Source organism: Sphaeramia orbicularis, chromosome 9 (assembly GCF_902148855.1).
Source record: "Sphaeramia orbicularis chromosome 9, fSphaOr1.1, whole genome shotgun sequence".
NCBI classification, from domain to species: domain Eukaryota; kingdom Metazoa; phylum Chordata; class Actinopteri; order Kurtiformes; family Apogonidae; genus Sphaeramia; species Sphaeramia orbicularis.
This window is the reverse complement of record NC_043965.1, coordinates 55,166,376-55,188,038: the sequence shown is the minus strand read 5'-3', so window position 1 is coordinate 55,188,038 and position 21,663 is coordinate 55,166,376. Positions and strand designations below refer to the sequence as shown.

Below are 21,663 nucleotides of genomic sequence, written 5' to 3'. Positions count from 1 at the left end.
TCCACTGTGTCGGCTGATATGGAACTAAAACAACAAAATCCATAAATATACAAGAGAAGAGCTTTGAATAGCTGTCCACTGTAGTGACCACTGTGCAGGTAAGGGTTAAATTCAAACCCGAATAAAGTCACTGGTTTAATCCCCTTTTAATTCTGAACTAAATTCTTCCTGGACATGTTATCCCTTTATTCCGTTTGGACTTTATTCCTTCCATTCTGCACATGCTCAGTGTCTTGTTGCGATGACGCACACATTCTGTGCTGGCGAAAGAATATGCACTGCAGTCTAGTCTTCCCAAAGCGTTCCAGTGGAATATTCTGATGGGATCTACCAGCCTGGAAAACCCTGAAGGAACAGTTCAACACTTGTTTTTTTAAATCATTCATTTGTCATGAACTAATGAGTTCCATCAGTGGGACAAACAGTTTGAACTGCAGCCCTAACGTTAGCTTAGCTTAGCCTAGTTTAGCAGAATGGCTTCATTCCTCTGCTCAGACGTAGCCAGGCTTTTAGAGGTGATTTGTAGTATTTTAGGAGTGATTTTGGTCAATTCAGTTCTCCCTAATCATTCCTTTAGTCCGCTGGGGTCAATATGATCACAAACTGAGGCTCAGATCATGGTCATGTGACTTACTGCAGGAAGAAAATCTGGGAAATAAAAACTAAAGCAAAGCTAAAACGCTAAAGTAAAGCTAGTTTAGCGCATGCATCCCTTCAACAAAAAGATTTTCCAACTTCCGTCAACACAACAGTCCACAGATTGTATGAGTGCAGTAAGTCGCAGATCGAAAGAAATAATTAGAGAGAATCGAATTACCTTTAAAAAACTGGCTACGTGTGACCATGGAAATGCAGTGACAATGCTAAGCTAACAGAAGGGCTAAGCTAAGCTAACAGAAGGGCTAAGCTAAGCTAACAGAAGGGCTAAGCTAAGCTAACAGAAGGGCTAAGCTAAGCTAACAGAAGGGCTGCCAGAACAAGACAACGTGAGCACTGCAGCACAAACCCTTCTGCTCACTGATCTACCTCATTAATACCTCATGTAAACCTTTATTCAGGTTTAACATTTCCATGGAAACAGAAGAGAAAATACTTTAGTCCCAAATTCATTTCTTCTGGAAAAATAAATCGGATTTAAAAAAACATCATGGAACCATACCTAGTGTTCTTTCCTGTATTTGGCAACTGGAGCTCACAGTTAATCAAATGATGCTCCTAAAGGGAAAGCTCAGTTCTAACAAGTGTGAGGTTTGGGGGTTTTTTTGGTGTTTGATATGGTGTATGCACCACTTCCACACCCACCTTGCTGCTGATGTCAAAACATAATATGGTGGCAGTGCCCCACTCTAGTCAGAAAGTAAGTCCAAAGCAAAGATTTGGTTTATAAGTGTAGTTTTTAGTTTAATTTTCTTTTACTTTTGGAATCTCCCATTCATCTTCACATGCTGATTAGTTTCCTATTGTAGTTGCCAGTCCATTTAATAAACTTGTTGATTAAAAAAAAAAAAGATTAAGGTTTGACAGCAGTAAAAACCCCTCAGGCTCCGTTCAAAATGTGGGTTTTTGATTGAGAGTTAGGGTCAGTGCAGAGTTTGAACAGAGTTTGGATAATTTGGATACTAAAGTTTGGATAGAGTTTATATAGTTTGGAGATAGTTTGAAGAGTTTAGAGAGAGGGATCATTTGAAGATTTAGGAGAGGGAGAAGAGAAGGATGAGTAAGAGGATGGAACCAGCTAAGAAGAGGAGGATTTCCCCTGTGTGGGAACAACATGATCACTCCTGAAGAATAATTATAGAATATTTACAGTCTTGCTCTGAACTGCTGTAAAATGTCACATATTTTTCTACTGATGAAGCTTGTCTCCAGTAAACTCATAGACTCCAGTACTGATCAGATTCAGGGTCAGTTCTGCTCACTGAAGCAGATGTTGTGTCTACAGAAGCTAGAACCTCGCATTCCAATAGATCCACGTCTAAAACAACAGTCAGGACACTTTGCGTAGCAGACTTCAGACTTCCTTTATTGTCATTCAATAATGCACCATCAGTACCTTATTAAAACGAAATTTCGGTGCTTAGCTCACCACAGTGTCAGTTTATAAGAAATAAATAAAAACACACCTTGCGAAATATAAAATTAGCCTAAAATACTGTAAACACTTTGAATGTATATGTATAAAAATTTTAATAAAAATTCAAAAGACAAAAAGACTAAAAACTAAAGTGAATAGTGCAATAAAGTGCTTCAAATTATTGCACTAACGGGGCAGCAGCAGGTTTGGAGCAGGAGCACATCCCAGTAACAAGACTCGGGCCTCTTGGACTCCAGTTCCTGCGAGAGCTCTAGTCCAGACAGACCAGCGCTGGCTTTTATATTTCACATGTGATCAGAATAAATTCTTGTGCATCCTGAACTCGTCTTTGGAGCGTCCAATCAACAAACACGAAAAATCCTAACACTCCTAATAAGGTAAACTAAATCTAACATTATTTCAGACACGTAAGGTTTGCTTATCTGGAGTACTGGGAGAGACAAAAAATTACTGTACACCAATTTATATAATCTTGCTCTTGTGTTTTTGTGCATCTTCTGTAACATGTGAAAGGGTGTTTTCGAACGCCACAGATGTTTAAAAAAAAAAAAAAAAAAAAAGGAATCATTTCAAACCAAAAACTGTTGAGAAAGTGTTATTTCTGAATAAAAATGAATGAAATCTCCCCTGTCCTTATCACATTATTGTCCAAGTTCCACACATGTTCAGTGTCCTCTTCCTAGTTCCACAAACACTTTCACTGTCCTCTGCCTGTTTAAGTCCATGACATTTTCCTAAAGTGACAAAAAAAAACAACAAAAAAAAAACATTACACAACCTCCCACATATGATACCACCATTTGGGGGAAATTGACACACACAGAATACATTCAAAATATTTTATTATACTCATATCTGATAATTTATGTGGAGAAATTATTTGGTCATACATTTTTGTTCTTCATAGTCATTCCACAGAGCCAGAACAGACCCAAAAATTAAATCCATCCCACATTCTGTGGTTCAGATCCAGCTGCCTGTGATTATACACATGGACAGTAGGTGGTTTCATGAGCACATGAAGCTTCGACAAATGAACCTTTTCTCGAACCAACTGGCTCAAGTGGTTCGATGCCTCATGAGGCTTCATCTCACCATCACTAGCGATAGATTTGTCACTAGTCGCTTATGAAAAAGAAAAAAAAAAGTTGCCGAAATGATTTGAAAAGTTTCCAGATTTAGTTTTTCTCCAATTTAGCAACACTGGTCTGGATTGGGTCTGAGGAGGAAACCGACACCCTAATGCGGTCCGGGTGGAACTGGTCCAGGTCTGAAGGTTCCGCCTGCACAGTGTTCCATGATGGAAACACACAAACCCTGTAAAGACCCACAGCATCATCTGGACCGGAAATGACTGGAGTCAGTGTTTACTAATGGAGGAGCCACTAATATATATAGTTTTCCTTTTTTTCCTCCTCCTCCTCCACACCTTCAACACCACTCTGACTGAACCACTGTTTGGAGGATTTGGACTCATTGTGTGCATGTGTTGTATAGTTGTGCAGATGTGTTGTATAGTTGTGTGGTTGTGATGTATACGTAGTTGTGCAGATGTGTTGTATAGTTGTGTAGTTGTTGTATAGTTGTGAAGATGTGTTGTATAGTTGTGTAGTTGTGTTGTATAGTTGTGCAGATGTGTTGTATAGCTGTGTAGTTGTGTTGTATAGTTGAGCAGATGTGTTGTATAATTGTGCAGATGTGTTGTATAGTTGTGTAGTTGTGCTGTATAGTTGTGCAGATATGTTGTATAGTTGTGTAGCTGTTGTATAGTTGTGTAGTTGTGTTGTATAGTTGTGCAGATGTGTTGTATAGCTGTGTAGTTGTGTTGTATAGTTTTGCAGATGTGTTGTATAGTTGTGCAGATGTGTTGTATAGTTGTGTAGTTGTGCTGTATAGTTGTGCAGATGTGTTGTATAGTTGTTGTGTAGTTGTGCAGATGTGTTGTATAGTTGTGCAGATGTGTTGTATAGTTGTGTAGTTGTGTTGTATAGTTGTGCAGATGTGTTGTATAGTTGTGCAGATGTGTTGTACAGTTGTGTAGTTGTGTTGTATAGCTGTGCAGATGTGTTGTATACTTGTGCAGATGTGTTGTACAGTTGTGTTGTATAGTTATTGTAGGTCATTCATTTCTCACACAGGGGTGGTTGTTTGTTTACCTGCTTGACTACTTTCATCTACTTCCTGTCGCCTTGGTCAGAAGCGTCACATGATGTGACTGAGGCGTGTTTTATCCACTGCTCAGGAGGATTGGTCAGACAGCAGGGAGGGTTTACCCCCCTGGTGTCTGATCTGCCTCGGCGGAGGTCTGCGCTCTCTGAGTGCTTTTCTAGTTTATTCTATTTCTTTGCTCTATTTATTATTTATTGTGACTTCTAATTTTTAAAGTTTATGTTCTTATCCTGGTTTTTATCCCAGACTGTTTTTATCTTCTCTGGGTTTTTATTGTATTTTATTGCATCTTGTTTTTATTTCTTTGATCTTATTTATTTTATTCTTTTCCTTAACCATGCTGCTGTACTGTTGAATGGTGGAACACTGAGCACTTTTTGTCTGGAAGCTCGATCCAGTACCTGCTGAACAGGTTCAGTGTATGTCTTGCTGTAAAACCAAAAGCAATCACCTCGTCTGCAAAACAAATCTACCCACAGGTACAAATAAAGTAAGCCGGAACCTTAATAATAATAATAATAATAATAATAATAATAATACATCACACTTATATAGCGTTTTTTTGGACGCTCACAGACACTTCACAAACAAACAAAACAAAACAAACAAAAAAAGGCTGAAGAAAATGCCAGTTTGAACAGGTGAGTTTTCAGTGATTTGAAGTTTTGTTTTGAGTCTGAGTTCCTGATGTTTAGTGGGAGTGAGTTCCATAGATTGGGGGTGGGGGGGTGGGAGGGTTGCAGCGAGCGCTCAGTCCCCCAAGGTCTGGTGCTTTGTCCTAGTGGTGGGAGTGAGGAGGTTAGTGTTGGCTGATCTGAGGCGGAGGGTGGGGGGGCAGTGCTGGTGAAGGACATCAGTGAGATAGGGAGGGGCCAGGTTAGGGAGGGATTTGTAGGTGAGGAGGAGGAGCTTGTATTGGATGCGGTATAATACGGGGAGGGGCCAGTGGAGTTGTTTGAGAATGGGGGTGATGTGGTCTGTGGAGGGGGGGCATAATTCTGGATATATTACAGTTTTTGGAGATGGGAGGAGGGGAGAGCATACAGGAGGACAGAGCAGTGATGGAGTCTGGAGTAATGCATGGTTCTGAGTGGTCAAAGGCAGATCCAACCTGGACTGACAAACACTAACAACCATTCACACCAACATCTGATTCACACACACGTCAACCTTCTGGTGTCTGTGTTTGGACGGTGGGAGGACCAGAGGACCCACACAGAGCCACGCACTGATGACACAAAGATTTAAGGTGGAAGGACCAGAGGACCCACACAGAGCCACGCACTGATGACACAAAGATTTAAGGTGGGAGGACCAGAGGACCCACACAGAGCCACGCACTGATGACACAAAGATTTAAGGTGGAAGGACCAGAGGACCCACACAGAGCCACGCACTGATGACACAAAGATTTAAGGTGGAAGGACCAGAGGACCCACACAGAGCCACGCACTGATGACACAAAGATTTAAGGTGGAAGGACCAGAGGACCCACACAGAGCCACGCACTGATGACACAAAGATTTAGCAACTTTTCACAATACCCTAACAACAAATTTAGCTACTTTTCCAACTTGTTTGGAAACATTTATCAACCAAAGTGCTACATAATTTTCATCTAATTACCAATTAAGAGCCTCGCTAATTATTTATAATTAAAATATTAAATATATAATGAATATCTTATAATCCTTTCTGCCGTTTTTATGCTAAATGCTATGCTACCATAATAGCAGCTCCTGATGTTACAGTGCATTAGCTTAGCCATGAATGCTAATCTTTCTTTCAATCCAAACTACCACAGTACATGGTTTAGTTGTGTGTTTTATGTACATTAGCTTAAAACACATTTCTTACTTTTACATTCAAACTTGATGATATCCTTCTTGCAATAATATATTTTCAAGGATGTAAATAGTCAACAAATAAACTAACAAAACAACAAACAAAAATCAAAAAGCAGTTATCTAATCCCCCAATGAAATTGTATCTTTTGAATTTTCACCCTAACGTTGGCGATATATTAAATTTTAGCCTTAGCTCGTAGCTAAAATCTAGATATGCGAACATAGCTGATTGTAACTCATAATATTTTTAATATTGCTGTCCTTACCGTTCCATAATGGAAAGTTGAGTCCGGTCTTCCTTGGCGGGTCCTCGGTGGTCTTCCCTCTCAGATGGTCCTCTGGTTCTGGTCTTCGCTGTAGGTTCTTGGTTCAGTGGTTCCTGGTCTGGTCTTGTGCTGTTCTCCACTGCTCGTACTCGATGCTAGTTGTTAGCGTAAATGCTATTAGCTGAAATTGGTTAGCTTTTCCAGAGCTCTAAAAGTAGCTTTTCTCCCTCAAGTTGGGATTGAAATGCGATGGTTTAAAGGCGTCCAGTGTATATATACACTGTCCAACTGAAATGATGAAAAAGACAAATGCACTTGTGTAAAGAACATAATACGAACATCTGTAAATGTGTGGAATGAAAACAGAAATTTCAGTTAAACCAAATCAGACAATCAGTGACTTTCAGTGCAATGACCCATTTCCACACATTGTTTTTACTGACAGACTGTCATGTTTTCATTGATAAAACTGCCTTGATAGTGGAACTTACAGGACAGTCTGCCATTACTGGTTCTATCAGTTCCTTCTGTATATTCGGTGGTAGAATGTTTAAGTTTTTTTTTTTTGGAAATAAACTAATTAATAATCCTGTTTGTCAACTACTACATATTCATGATTTATGAGTGTTACCTTTTTTCATTCGGTGCTTGGCTTAAATTTCTTAAATTCTTAAATTGTGTCCACTCGCAAAGTTGCCACAACCTCTGGAGATGAAGGCATGTGTGTTATTTATTCATTCTTTCATTTTATTGGGTGTACTTTTATTCTTTATTGTGTGCCTCTGTTATTCTTCTGTTTTTTACTATACTTAACGCTGATACAAAAAAGCATTTTCCCCAATTTGGGATGAACCCATACAGACCCAGTGATACTTTTGTGTCAGTTCCCAAATGGGTTTTTTCTCTCTATATAACCTTAAGTATTTTATCACCATTTATTACCTCCGCCAAGTGAAACAGCAAAGATTATGTTCTCACTGGGGTTTGTCTGTTAGCTAGATTACTAAAAAAGTTATAGATGGATTTTGATGAAATTTTCAGGAAACTTTGATACTGGCACAAAGAACTAATGATTACATTTTGGTGGTGATGGGGGGGGGCTGATCTGCCTTGGTGGAGGTCTGCGCTCTCCGAGTGCTTTTCTAGTTGTAATATTATCCTCTTCATTTGAAGTTTTTTCAGTGTAAATCATATATTTTCCTATATTTAATTCATTGATCATGCACATGCTCATTAAAGCTCAGAGTAAATTCCAAGGTTTAATCAAATCAGGAAAAAATTGGGGGAAAGTTACATTTTCAGCAACAATATCATTGATCAAACATGAAGCCAGTGTGTCCATCCACTGTCATTGATTCAACTCCATGGGTTTTACTGGTGAATCAATGTTGTAGAAGATGACGGTGTTTCCATGGTAACTACAGAGCCTCTGAACGTCTAAATGGGTCATATCTGATGACCATGAAAAGACGACAAACTGCATTTTACACCAATTATTCACCTGTATTGATAAGATTAGTGGATCAATAGGGATTTAACATTTTAGATCAGTGGATGGTTTTGGTCGATGGTGTGTGTTTGGCTCTTTATGGGTTAAAGTATTTATCCAGTCTAATATAATGTCTAATTTGGATGATTTAAAATGGAAATAATTAGGCTGATCATTATGGTCTTATTCAGTGTAGATTCTAGGGAGTCCTTTGAGGAAACCCAAGAGGATGTCCCAGCCAGCACTTCCCAAACAACTGAGAGCACTCCAGTTCTTCCCACCACCTCCTCACCTGCACCTGAATCATCAACAAAGGAAGGTCCTCCAGCTGTGGCTGATGATCCTGCACCGTGGACAAACCTGACTGATGACAGCACCAGGTGTCCACTTGTACAAAAACGGACCAGTTCAAATCACAGACTTTGATTTTCCTCAAAATTCACAAACGCCCCCAAGGAGATTCACAAAAGACAATTACATGATGAGAACCAAGAAAAATGAGAAAAAAATCAAGAGGTTGTGTTTGAGTCTGTGCCTCCTGGAGAGCAGGAGTCTGTGGAATTTCAGCATTTGAATTTCAGCATTATTTCAACTTAAGCATTATTTATATTTTGACCTTTTTTCAATTTCATTGTGATTTGAATTTCTGAGTCTATGCTTTAATAAGACTTAAAGAACACTCAGTGATGCACATGATAACACGTTAAGCACGTAGCACAATAATCCCAAAAACCTACAATAATATTAGTTCATGGATTACTGCCCCAGATACCTTTATATTTGAACACCAGGTAACTATCTTTGCTGTGCCCTGGCCTTAACTCTACGTGTCTGTAAAGTGCATGACCGCCGGTGTTCTCTATCCTGCTCAGATACCCCGTTAAAACTGAGGTCCAGCCAGAGGCCGGGCTGCCAAGCCATGGGGGTTAACTACTGTGGTAAAGAAACTGACCACTTAAAGCTGCCCATGGAAAAACACAATAGGAGAATGAAGAAAAAATCCACCAATAGGCAAGGCTGAAGTTTAAAAAAGGTGAACCCAGAATCTGCTTTATTGAAAACAGCAGTGATTCACAAAAATCCAAAAACTGGGAGTTGTCAGAGAAGGAAGTTTACCACTAGTATCCCATCAAACACACTATTCATTTAAACCATACAAATCTTCAACATTACATTTTATAGACTTTAGTGACTCTTTGAAGACTCCCATGTTTAGTTACATAAGTTCAACAAACACATATGATTGGTTAACAATTGCTGGGTAACGTGTCAGTACACACGTCAGTACATATGTCAATCACTCTGAGCACACACATATTTGAAAGTTCACTTTAAGTTTAACAAGTGTATTGGACATCTGCAAAATCTGCAAAACAGCACTTACACATTTGACCGTTTGATCAAGGGTCAGGCCTTGGTTTGACATTTGCACAGGGAGTTCAGCTTAGATAGCATAGCTTAACCACAAAGAGCTTCAAGAGTTACGCCTTGGTCGAGGCTCGCGTTTCTTGACCACAGTAAGTTTCCAAGTTCATAATTAAGATTACACTCAGCTCACCTTAACCACAAAATATTTCCATGTTGCAAAACAGACACATTGTGCTGAACCTGACCTTTTCATCACTGTTCAGCACAAAGGTTTAAATACACAGATACAAAGTAGAAATCAGAATACAACTTAGATTTGCAAATCAAAAACACTCATCAAGCAAACAACTTATAACATTTCATTTCTTCTTTTCTTTTGTTCCATACATTTTCACTTTGTGTTTTATATTGAGGTCAGCAGCGTTAAAATAACTTTAAGATAAGTCCAGAGCCTTTTTGCATGGCCTAGAGCAAGATTCAAAGTCACACTTCAACTGCCATTTAGCGTAAGATACGTCTCACAAACACATCAAATAAGGACAAAGTCATATTTCACTGACATAAACGTGACAATAACTGCACCTGTACTGATAACATACCTAATTATTAATAAAGTAAGTAATAAAGTAGGATATTTTGAAGTAGGGCGGCAAAATTAATCGTTAAAAGATCGCGATCTCGTTCGCACATGAATGCGATCTCATTTCTAAACACGGACGATTCTATTATATTTCACGGCTGCATGACAAATAAATGCCCAAAAACGCAGAACCGCCACCGCCTCTTCCCTCAACCAATGGTAAAGCGTCTTTACAACATGTGAGCCTGCTGCTGTCGGCTGCAGTTAAGTGAAGAAAGAGTGAATGACAGCAGAGGAACGTCTGCGGTAAAGAGAATGAAATGGATGAAAACCCCAGTGGCAGTGGTGAGTCATCCACCTGAACTCCTGCCCAATTAAGGTTCACATTCATCAGTGTTAATCTCATGTCGGTCTTGTTTCCCGTCGTCCAGATCCAAGTGTGTTTTCATTTTCACTTCTCTGACTTCTGCGCTGTTCTCCTTTTCTTTTCTTTGCGGGTGAGGATAACTCAGCCTTTAACCAAGAATAGAAAGTCTTGCCCTCTACAAAAATTTTATATTAAAAATATGTCATTGTGCTGCTGGGAAGTTTCTTTGTGCTGCAAGCTTTTACAGCTCAGCTGATGTCGCTTAGCAACCGGGACTATAAGTGCAGGGAAAAGGTAAATGAACATAAAGTTTCACTTTCACTTCTGCGGGAGCACGGACCGCACCCTGTACCCCCACTGTACAAGTAGGACGGTAACCAACACACGCACTGGTAACCGGCCTAAACGCACACATGTGCACCCCCTTCCCAGCCGAACTGCACGCATGTGGCCAAGCCCCGCCCCCCCCCCCCCCCCCCCCCCCCATACACACCCTCACCAACCAAAACGCACGCACGTGCCCCCCCCCCCCATTACACACAACCACGCCAACAGATCAATTCCACAGCAAACACTGCATAAGTGACCGGACTACTTGCAGAGTGATACGAAAGATGCGAATCAGAGGTAAAAGAACCCATTTTCCTTGACAACAGTGCAATAAATATTTTGTGAAAAAAATTGTGCCAGAGAACCGTGATCTCAATTTTAAGAAAAAGAATCGTGATTCACATTTTTGCCAGAATCGTGCAGCCCTATTTTGAAGTAACTAATAATTGATTTATTCCACTTGAAACCCTTAAAATTGCAGGATATTGTATATGATTTCTATAACAAAAATAATATTGTTAAAAATAGCATTCAAGATTTCTTTAAATTAAGATAATGTAATTATAATTTCAGAAGTTTTTATATTTGTGAATGGACTAAAGTGAGGACAGATGTGAAGTGTAGATGGATTTGGGCTGTGAGTGTGAAATTATGGGATGGACTTGGGTCTCTCTCCATTGTGGGTCCATTGGTGGATTTTTAGATGATTATCTTTGGTGAAAGATTTCCAACACTGGTCACAGTTATATGGTTTTTCTCCAGTGTGACTGTTGGTGATGTTTAAGTCCATTCATGTGTGTGAAACTCTTTCCGCATTGGGCACAGGCATATGGTTTTTCTCCAGTGTGGATGCGTTGGTGATGTTTAAGCCCATTCATGTGGGTGAAACTCTTTCCGCATTGGGCACAGGCATATGGTCTTTTTCCAGTGTGGATGTGTTGGTGTTTTTTTAGGTAACTTGCTGTGGTAAAAGCATTTCCACACTGGTCACAGTTATGTGGTTTTTCTCCAGTGTGAATGCGTTGGTGTTTTTTTAGGTCACTTGCTGTGGTGAAAGCATTCCCACACTGGTCACAGTTATATGGTTTTTCTCCAGTGTGGATGCGTTGGTGTTTCTTCAGTTCACTTGCTGCAGTGAAAGCATTTCCACACTGGTCACACTCATATGGTCTTTCTCCAGTGTGGATGCGTTGGTGTGTTTTTAGGTAACTTGCTGTGGTGAAAGCATTTCCACACTGGTCGCAATAATAGGGTTTTTCTCCGGTGTGGATGCGTTGGTGGATTCTTAGGTCACTTACTGTGGTGAAAGCATTTCCACACTGGTCACACTCAAATGGTTTTTCTCCGGTGTGGATACGTTGATGTTTTTTCAGATGACTTGCAGTGATGAAAGCATTTCCACACTGGTCACACTCATATGGTCTTTCTCCAGTGTGGATGCATTGGTGGATTTTAAGGTTATTTGCTGTGGTGAAAGCATTTCCACACTGGCCACACTCATATGGTTTTTCACCATTGTGGTTGCGTTGGTGTTTTTTTAGGTTACTTGCTGTGGTGAAAGCATTTCCACACTGGTCGCACTTATATAGTTTTTCTCCATTGTGGGTGCGTTGGTGTCTTTTTAGGTTACTTGCTGTAGTGAAAGCATTTCCACACTGGTTACACTCATATGGTCTTTCTCCAGTGTGGCTGCGTTGGTGGATTTTTAAGTCACTTGCTGTGGTGAAAGCATCTCCACACTGGTCACACTTATATGGTTTTTCTCCAGTGTGGATACATAGGTGTTGTTTTAGTCTGCTTGCTGTGGTAAAAGCATTTCCACACAGGTCACACTCATATGGTCTTTCTCCAGTGTGGATGCGTTGGTGGATTTTTAGGTCACTTGCTGTGGTGAAAGCATTTCCACACTGGTCACACTCATATGGTTTTTCTCCAGTGTGGATGCGTTGGTGTTTTTTTAGGGAACTTCCTGTGGTGAAGGCAGTTCCACACTGGTCACACTCATATGGTTTTTCTCCAGTGTGGATACGTTGGTGGATTTTTAGGGAACTTGCTGTGGTGAAAGGATTCCCACACTGGTCACAGTTATGTGGTTTTTCTCCAGTGTGGATGCGTTGGTGATGTTTCAGCCCATTCATCTGGGTGAAACTCTTTCCGCATTGATCACACTCATATGGTTTTTCTCCAGTGTGAATGTGTTGGTGGATTTTTAGGGAACTTGCTGTGGTGAAAGCATTTCCACACTGGTCACACTGATACGGTTTTTCTCCAGTGTGGATGCGTTGGTGTTTTTTTAGGGCACTTGCTGCGGTGAAAGAATTCCCACACTGGTTACAGCCATATGGTTTTTCTCCAGTGTGGATGCGTTGGTGGATTTTTAGGTCACTTGCTCTGGTGAAAGTCTTTCCACACTGCTCACAGGTGGGTCTTCCATCCATGTTTGCTGGAATCAGGTGATCTTTGTCCACACACAACTTTCAGGTGTCACTTAAAATCCACCTTTGTCTTCTCTCTACATCAAAACACAAAGGAACAGAAGAGGTGGTCACTGAAATGCAATGGAATGAAACACAACAAACACATTCCTTTCAAACCAGATTAAGCAGATAGACAAAATTAACTAGTTCGATAATTAATAGGACATTTTCAAACATTTAAAAACTCAGTTCCCTTATTCTACATGTGAAAACTGATGCAGATTCAACAATGTACAAATGAGTTACAACAATTACTTGTTTCATGACAAAACCTCTGAACTCGTTGCACCGCCATTATCATATGATGTCACATACAGTCACCAACTTGGACGTATTGAATCCAATTTGACCAAATCTGAGGTGGACATGTTCAACCTGCACATCAAAACGCCAAAACATAGACCCGTATTTAGATAGATCTACCACCTGCAGAATACAGAAGTAATTTGAGTGTCTTTCTGAATACATTCATCAATAATACTAATTTGACTGACATTTGGAGAATCGCTAATCCGACTGGCAGAGAATGCTCTTTTTACTCAGGAATGCATAACTCATACAGCAGGATAGATGACTTTCTCGTAGAAGCCAAATTAATGCCATATGCTGTAGATGTGACATACCATCATATTTGGATCTCAGATCACAGCCCTTTAACGTGCACAGAACTAGTTTCCACATTGAAGTGCAATGAGTTTGCAAAATTCTTTAATGACGAGGTTCAGGGCATTAAACACTCAGTTAATCCCACAACACAGTTCCCACTGCAGCCTTCCACACACCTAGAGCTGACACATTTCACAAAATAAAATCTGTGCTGAGCAGTTTGTTACCAGCTCACTCACTTAGTTAATGTTTCAGTCCAATCTGGAACATTTTCCAGGGCCTTGAAAACTGCTGTCATTAGGCCTCTCCTATAGAACAGTAGTCCTGATGCCACAGTACTGAACAACTATCGGCCCATATCAAACCTGCTGTTTTTAGGTCAAGTCCTTCAGACAGTTGTTCACCAACAGTTCTCTGACTTTCTTCTACTGAACAACTGCTTTGATGATTTCCAGTCAGGCTTCAGACCCCATCACAGCACTGAGACTGCTCTGATCAAAGTGACCAATGACATCTGTCTGAACACAGACCCAGGTACAGTAACAGTCTGAGTCCTGCTGGATCTGAGTGCTGCATTTGACACAGTCCATCATGTGATCCTGTTCCAGGGGTTAGAGGACTGGGTAGGCATCTGTGGTCCTGCCCTGAAATGGTTCAAGTCCTACCTTGAGGACAGGAAGTATTTTGTTCAAATCGGAAACTGTGTGTCAAACCAAATGGCAGTGACCTGTGGGGTCCCCCAGGGGTCCATCCTGGGACCCCTCTTGTTCAATCTTTACATATTGCCCCTGGGCCAGTTAATACACAGTAATAATGTGTCCTACCATAACTATGCAGACGACACTCAGATTTACATCTGGCTGACAGCAGGTGAACATGGGCCCTAACCCTAACCCTCCAACAGATCAGTCTAACCCTAACCCTCCAACAGATCAGTCTAACCCTAACCCTCCAACAGATCAGTCTAACCCTAACCCTCCAACAGATCACTGTGTGGATGGAAAACAACTTTCTCCAGCTAGACTCAGACCAGACTGAAGTCATTGTCTTTGGTCCACAAAAACCCAGAGAAAGTGTCAGCAGTCATCTGTTACTCTAAAAGCTAAAACTCAGGTTCTAAATCTGGGGCTAATAATGGACTCAGACCTAAACTTTAATAGCCACATTCAGTCAATGCCATCATCAGCCTTTGACCATTTCAAAAACATTGCCAGAATCAAAGGTTTACTGTCGAAACCAGACTTAGACTTATCCATACATTTATCTGGACCAGGTTAGACTACTGTACCGAACTTCTGACTGGACTCTCTAAACCAGCTGTCAGACAGCTGCAGTACATCCAGAACGCTGCTGCTCAGGTCCAGACTAGAACCAGGAAGGACCACCATATTAGTCCTGTGCTCATATCTGTGCACTGGCTTCCTGTGGCTCAGAGAATAGACTTTAAAACAGCTCTGCTGGTCTAGAAGTCTGTCCATGGTCTAGAACCAAAGTACATCTGGGACATGTTGGTCCCATATGAACCATCTGGGACCCTGAGAACCTCAGGGACTGGTCTGGTCTGGGCTGGTGCCCAGAGTCAGGACTAAATGCGGTGCAGCTTTGTTTCAGTTCTATGTGTTTCAGTTCTATGTGTTTCAGTTCTCTGCAGCTAAACTCTAGAACACTCTTCCTGATGACGTCACACAGACCTGAACTGTGTCAGTGTTTCAGTCCAGGCTGAAAACAGTTCTGTTCAACTGTGCATAGAACAACTGAAAGGGTTCTATCTGACCTCTGACCTTTTACTTTGTTTTCATTGATTATTATTTGTTTTATTGATTATATTTTAATTGTAATTGTGTGTTTTTAACCTGTCTCTTTTCCATTTTTGTAAAACACTGTGAATTGCCCTGTGTATGAATTGGGCTAGACTCATAAACCTGCCTTGCCCTTGCCTTCCCACTGTGAATATTCAAAACATGGTGAAGCCATGTACGAACTGGAGGCTGAATCCTCTGTTACTAACTGAAGAAGAGTTCTGTGATTATTTAGAAGCTCAAATATCCCTCAATTTTGATACTAATGATAATTCAGAAACCATCCCTTCTATTCTCTGGGAGGCATTCAAAGCACCAGATTACTTGAACTGGACAACCAAATCAACCTTCTGGACAAAGAGAATGAACAAACTCCTTCCAATGAAGTACAAAAAAAGCATCAGTCTTAAAATATGAATATAACAAGATACTCTCAGCAAGAGTTAGTAAGGCGTTCTTATTTACCAAAGAGAATTTTTTGAATTCAATAACGAGCAAAAGACTTTAAGCCCCACAAATCAGAAAACAGGAAAGTGATCACACAGTACATACAATTAAATCTGATAAAGGTGAGATTCTGATGAAACCCATGGACATTAAAGATCAATTTCTCCAATTTGACAAAAATCTGTACACTTCCAAAAACAATACAGACTATACGGCTATGCAGGATTTCTTGGATAAATGCAATCTCTCCCAGTTAGATGAAAATGAATCAGCTCAGCTGAACTCAGAAATCTCTATTGAAAAAGTAAAAAAAAAAAAGCCATCACTTCACTTAAAAGCAATAAAGCTCCAGGTCCTGATGGCCTTCCAGGTGAGCTGTATCAAAAATTAACCAAATTCTCTGCCCATATCTCCATAAAGTGTTGACTCTAGCCCACTCTGATGGGGTCCTTCCTCCCACCCTAACAGAAGCGCTCATTACACTGATACACAAAAAGGGTACAGACCCAGAAGACGTGGGCTCTTTTTGTCCTACCTCTGCTTAATCAGGATGGGAAATTCTTTTCTAAAATTTTGGCTAACCTAACCTCTTATGGTACTTTAGGGCAGCCCGGCTCAGATCGGCTTTCTTCTGGTTCTCTGAACATTCCAATTGACCTTGGGTTCAGATAGAGAGAGAAAATGCCAGAGGACTTACTCTAGATAGGTATCTGTATTCAGATTCTTTGAAGAAACTTAAGAAGAACACAGTTAACCCATTTCTAAAAAACACAATTAGAGTTTGGTATGAAACACAAGACATCTTCAGAGAACAACCTGGGATATCACAATTTACCCCCATTGGGAGCAATGCATTATTTAAACCAGGTAAATCTGATCCTGGATTCAGGCAATGGGTGCAGTTGGGATTACAAAGGACTTCAGACCTTTATAAAAAGATAATAATCTAATGTCCTTTGAAACTCTTCAAACACAATTTGGAATCCCTGAAACCCATTTGTTCAAATATTTTCAGATTCGTAGTTTTATTTGCTCCAAGATGCAGTCATATCAATGTCCTCCTTTAAGTATTGTAGAAGAAATAGCAACATCAGACCCCTATAGTAAGGGGAAGAGCTCAATGATATATAAACAAAATTGATAAAAATGACTAGAGTCCTAAAATTACAGAAGATTAGCATGGATAGAAGACCTCCAAACAGGTATTACAGAGCAGGAATGGGAGAAAGCTTGTTCCTAGGTGCAAACAATCTCCATTAATAGCAGATTTAAATTAATTCAATATAACTGGCGTTTGAGAACCTATATAATTCCTGAAAAACTTCACAAATTCAACCCCAATATTCCAGACACCTGTATAAAATGTGGAACTGAGAGAGGTACCTTGTATCACTGTATTTAAAAATGTGAACATATGCAAGAATTTGGGAGAAGATTAATGAACAACATTTCCAATATTATAGACAAAAAAATCCCAATGTGCCCTTAGATCTGTGTTCTAGGTCTTCTTCCAGAAACTTTAGCCCTTAGAACTCACCAAAGTAGGCTGGTGAACCTCTGTGTAATACATGCAAAGCCTCTTATAGCTAGACATTGGAAAAGTGTTGATTGTCCATCGTTGAATTCATGGATGGGTTCGGGGGATTTGTGTTCAGGGGAGACCCACACCATGTTGTCAATTCATGTCAGAAAATATATGTAATTTGTCAAAACCTCAATAAAGATATGTGTTTGAAAAAAAAATTGGCTGACAGATTGAGCCCCCTTTTAGGTAAATTAGTGCAACTGGACCAGACTGGTTTTATACCAGACAGGAGTGACTGACAAGATGGCTGCCACTGCTTCTTCCCTGGTCTGAATCTTCATTCAATCCTTTATAAATCACTGAAATACAGTGTCATCAGCTAACATTGGAAATATTACTGCTGGTGAAGTCAAATCTTGCTTCAAATATTTTTGAAATTTCTTCCAAAGCAGGAGGACTTATGGAGGTATCATTTGAGGCCTAGGAGCACATGGTGGCCGATGACTAAACCTTTTGCCCTCAAGCCTTCCTGGAGTCTCCATAGGTATTTTTTTGTGTGTCCTAAGTGGAAAACATGTAAACCAAAAGGTTGGCAGAGGAGTTGGAGGAGATTAAAAAGTCCCTCAGTTTTCTGTCTGAGGAATCTAGTAAAGTGGTCACAGCAGGCCGATCTTGTGGGCTTAATGGAAGAGGTCCGTGAGCTGAAGACAACTGTGAAGCACAAAGATTAAGATTGAGCTGTTGGAACAACGGATCGATAAGTTGCAGCAGTATTCCTGCATTAATGATGTCATCATCAGTGGTGTGGAAACCAAACATGGCAGCTATGCCAGGGCTGTAGCCAGTGACCAGCATGGTGAAGACACACCACCTGAGGAACTGTACACTCTCCAGGAGCAAGAGATTCAATACCTGAACAGGAAGAACATATCTGTAGGGAAAGAACACACCTCTGCATGTCACACAATTCCTCGCAAAGACGACAAAAATAAGTCTTCAACTGGTGTTCAGTTTGTTAATCTTTAGCACAAGATTGATGTGTTGAAGCAATCAAGAAAACTGAAGGGCACTGAGGGGTTTATGTTAATGAGCATCTGACAAAGAAAAAGGCTGAGATGGTAAGAAATGGCCATCTGCTGAGAAAACAAACTCAAATTCAAGCCACCTGGTCAAGGACTGGAAAAGTTTTCATCAAGTTAAATGGACCCCTGAGAAAGCGAAGGGGGTTGTAGTACGAAATCTGAGAGAGCTGGAACAGTTTAAAGGTCCTGTACAGAGAATTGGTTTAAAGTGGATTACAGCGACACCTTCAGTTTGAATCGTTGGTGTTTTTAAGGGACACAGACTCCATTTCCCATGAGCACTAGCACCTACTGTCATAAGGGCAGAACTGTGTCCAAGGTGTTCTGAAGTTCAGGACTGAAGAGTGGATCCTCTTTCCAACTGTGCATTTCTTTTTTCCACACAGAAAGTTTCAGGTGCAAAGTGACGTTTGAAACGAGACAACAAACAAACTTCCTAAAGTCCGTTTGTGTCGTAGTTTAGTAACTGGAGTGAAAACCACAGGTAAACCAAACTGTTGGTGCGACTCCTGCTTCTATGTGTGTTTTCCTCTGTTCTCCTCAGTGTTCCTCACAGACCGCTGGTTCACACCTGTCCCAGTCATATCCGTATTAGCTGTAGCTTTAACCCACAGTATTCAGTCCTTTTCCTAAATGCCTTCAGTCCTTCTTCGTCTTCCTCATTGTGCATTAGTTCAGTTCAGCTCTAGCTGCTTCAGCCTTCTGCATTCACAGTATTCTACTGGGAGAACGGTCTGGTTCCTGAAGGACACTTTAGTATCCAGGCCCTGGCATCAACATTCAACTGCATCCAGACCCATTTCAGTGTGACCTTCCAAAGCCCTTAGTTTGGACTGAACCAATGCTCCAAATCCAACAGATTAGCCCCGTCCGTCACAGAGCTAGCCCTGTGGCTAATGCTAAAGAGCTAGCCCTGTGGCTAACACACAAGTGTTTACCAAGTGTTGGACTGAGCTACCAACACACACTAGAGTCCAATCCAATGTTCCCATGCATGTGTGTAAAGAACAGAAGCATTCTATAGCTGTGGAGAAGGCAGAGGGACAACTGCAGCTGTTTTCATTCCTTTAACTCTATCCTTAGTTCTTTCCATGGGTTCAATGCACAGGTTTCCCTCTGTTTTCATCTGGGCTCCTTCACTCTATCCTTTAGTTTTCTGTTTCTGTTTCTTTGTGCCAGTCCAGCTCCAGTTCCAGTGTCCACCATTACAACTACACAAATCCAACTAATCCCTTTGTTTAGGAAAAAAGGACAGATCATAGGAGGTGTGAATTTACCTTAAACTGTGAAATAATGATGCTTTCATGTGAGTTTGTCATCGTTCTTGTAATGAATCAGAATTGCCTTTACTGTCATGTGACAGTACAAAGTACATCAAACGAAACTGAGTTCCATGATTAGGGACATGGGGCCGCTGCTCCTAACTGGTGCGCCACCACAGAACCCTTTTCTTCAAAAATTGCAGCGAAGAACAAGATAAGGCAAAGCACAAATATAAGACATCATACAGTTTTCACACAGTACATGTGGACACATGCTGGAATGTTTTTGTGGATTTGAAAGGAATTTGAGGGACAGGGTGAAAGGTAAAAGGTAGACAGAAGATGAGATTTGGGGTTTGGGGCAAGGAAATGCATGTATGTGCTATGGAACTGTGGAATGTGTGTGCAGGATAAAGAGACTCCAGTGGGTCATTCTGTCCTTGAGTTGGTACCAGTTCTTATCAGTTCTTATCAGTTCACTCCTACTGTTGTCCTGGCCATGGAAGATGTTTGGACTGCAGGGGGAGGAGATTAGAGAAGAAATTCTGCTGCTTCCTCAGCTCCCAGGGGAAAACAATTTAGGCCATGGGGGAAACTGGATTTCTGCTTTAATTTAGTATAACTTCATTTTGTTATACCTGGCCTCAGCACTTCTGATGTTGTAATGTTTGTTTAAATAAAATATTGTATATAAAATTGGACCAAGGGCCCTGTAGCTTACGGGCCAAATGAAAAGCTCTGGGAAATGTATCCAGATGCCATTTATTATCACCCAGGTCTGTGTATTTATTCTATTACAGAAATAGCCCATGTTTTGGTCATATTTCAATCAGATCTGTAAAAAATTCAAATTCCAACTTGATATCATTGATACTGATTTATTGGATCAATCCACTTCCTCTCTGTTATAATGGGAAAATTTTTCAAAGTTGCACCAAATCCAGAATCCAATCCAGATGGAAATAATTTCAATACCTTGTGTTGACATCATACAGAAGCTGTATACCAAGTTTGAAGTCAATCGGAATTGTAGTTTCAGAGAAGAAGACGATTGAAAGTTTTGTGATGGGCAACACATGACGACAACAGACGCCGCCGCCTGACGCCGCATGACGACAATAGCTTACAGCTTGTCAGCCGTAAGCTAAAAAACAAACAAACATCCAGTCTCTATTATCAAGTGTTCAGTTTTGCCTCTACTGTAATGTCTAGAATAGACGCGTATTAGATACAGTTGGGCAAAAAAATTGATTTAATCGATCTTAGATCGATTTCGTTTTAATTTTGCGTAATCGATTAATAGTGGATGAGATCGATTTTTCAGAGCAGGACCAGGAGTACGCAGAAGGGCGACCAGCTCCGTCTTGCGAACCCCTGGGGAAGACGGGGAGTTTTGGTCTCGCTCGCGACAGCTCTGACGCAGGAAAGACATGGAGGAAGGGTGGAGAAAACCCTTCCACTGGAGGTCCTCCTGTCCTCAAACTGGAACCCACAGTGTGAAGGAACTGGACACCTGGAGGTTCTCTGAGGAGAGTCGCAGAAGCCAGTTGTTCTTGGAATGATAACTTGGATCCATACTGTCACCTATGGCTGAGTATGGAGTTAGAGGAAGAGGAAAGAGACAATGTCCAACCGCTACACTAACCCCCCCCCCAACCAACAGTCACGGAGCGCAACCCCACCCCCTCCAGTGAGTAGAAGACTCCAGCCATTAAACACAATAAATATGACGGAGAAGTCTGTTCAGATCCACTGTAGAAACATGGACATGTTTGTGTCCTGTTCATTATTTCAGAGCAGATTCAGCTCCTTCTGCTGAAATGTCAGATTTATTTCCTTTCTAATATCAATATTGATCCCAGTATTGATGTGTTGCATGACTGCAGTACTCAAATAATCAGGTTACAACTCAAAATTGTATTTTGGTGTCACTAATTTAATCTGAAATCAATTA

General features: G+C 40.7%; 1 protein-coding gene across 1 annotated transcript in view; it reads right to left on the bottom strand.

Annotated features, from left to right (window-relative positions):
- Window positions 1-21,663, bottom strand: part of LOC115425617 (zinc finger protein 208-like) — an 88,419-nt gene that overhangs the window by 22,285 nt on the left and 44,471 nt on the right. The window contains 2 exon segments of the mRNA XM_030143263.1: window positions 11,306-11,504; window positions 12,345-12,922. Of these exon segments, the coding sequence (XP_029999123.1) occupies window positions 11,306-11,504; window positions 12,345-12,922 (777 nt within the window).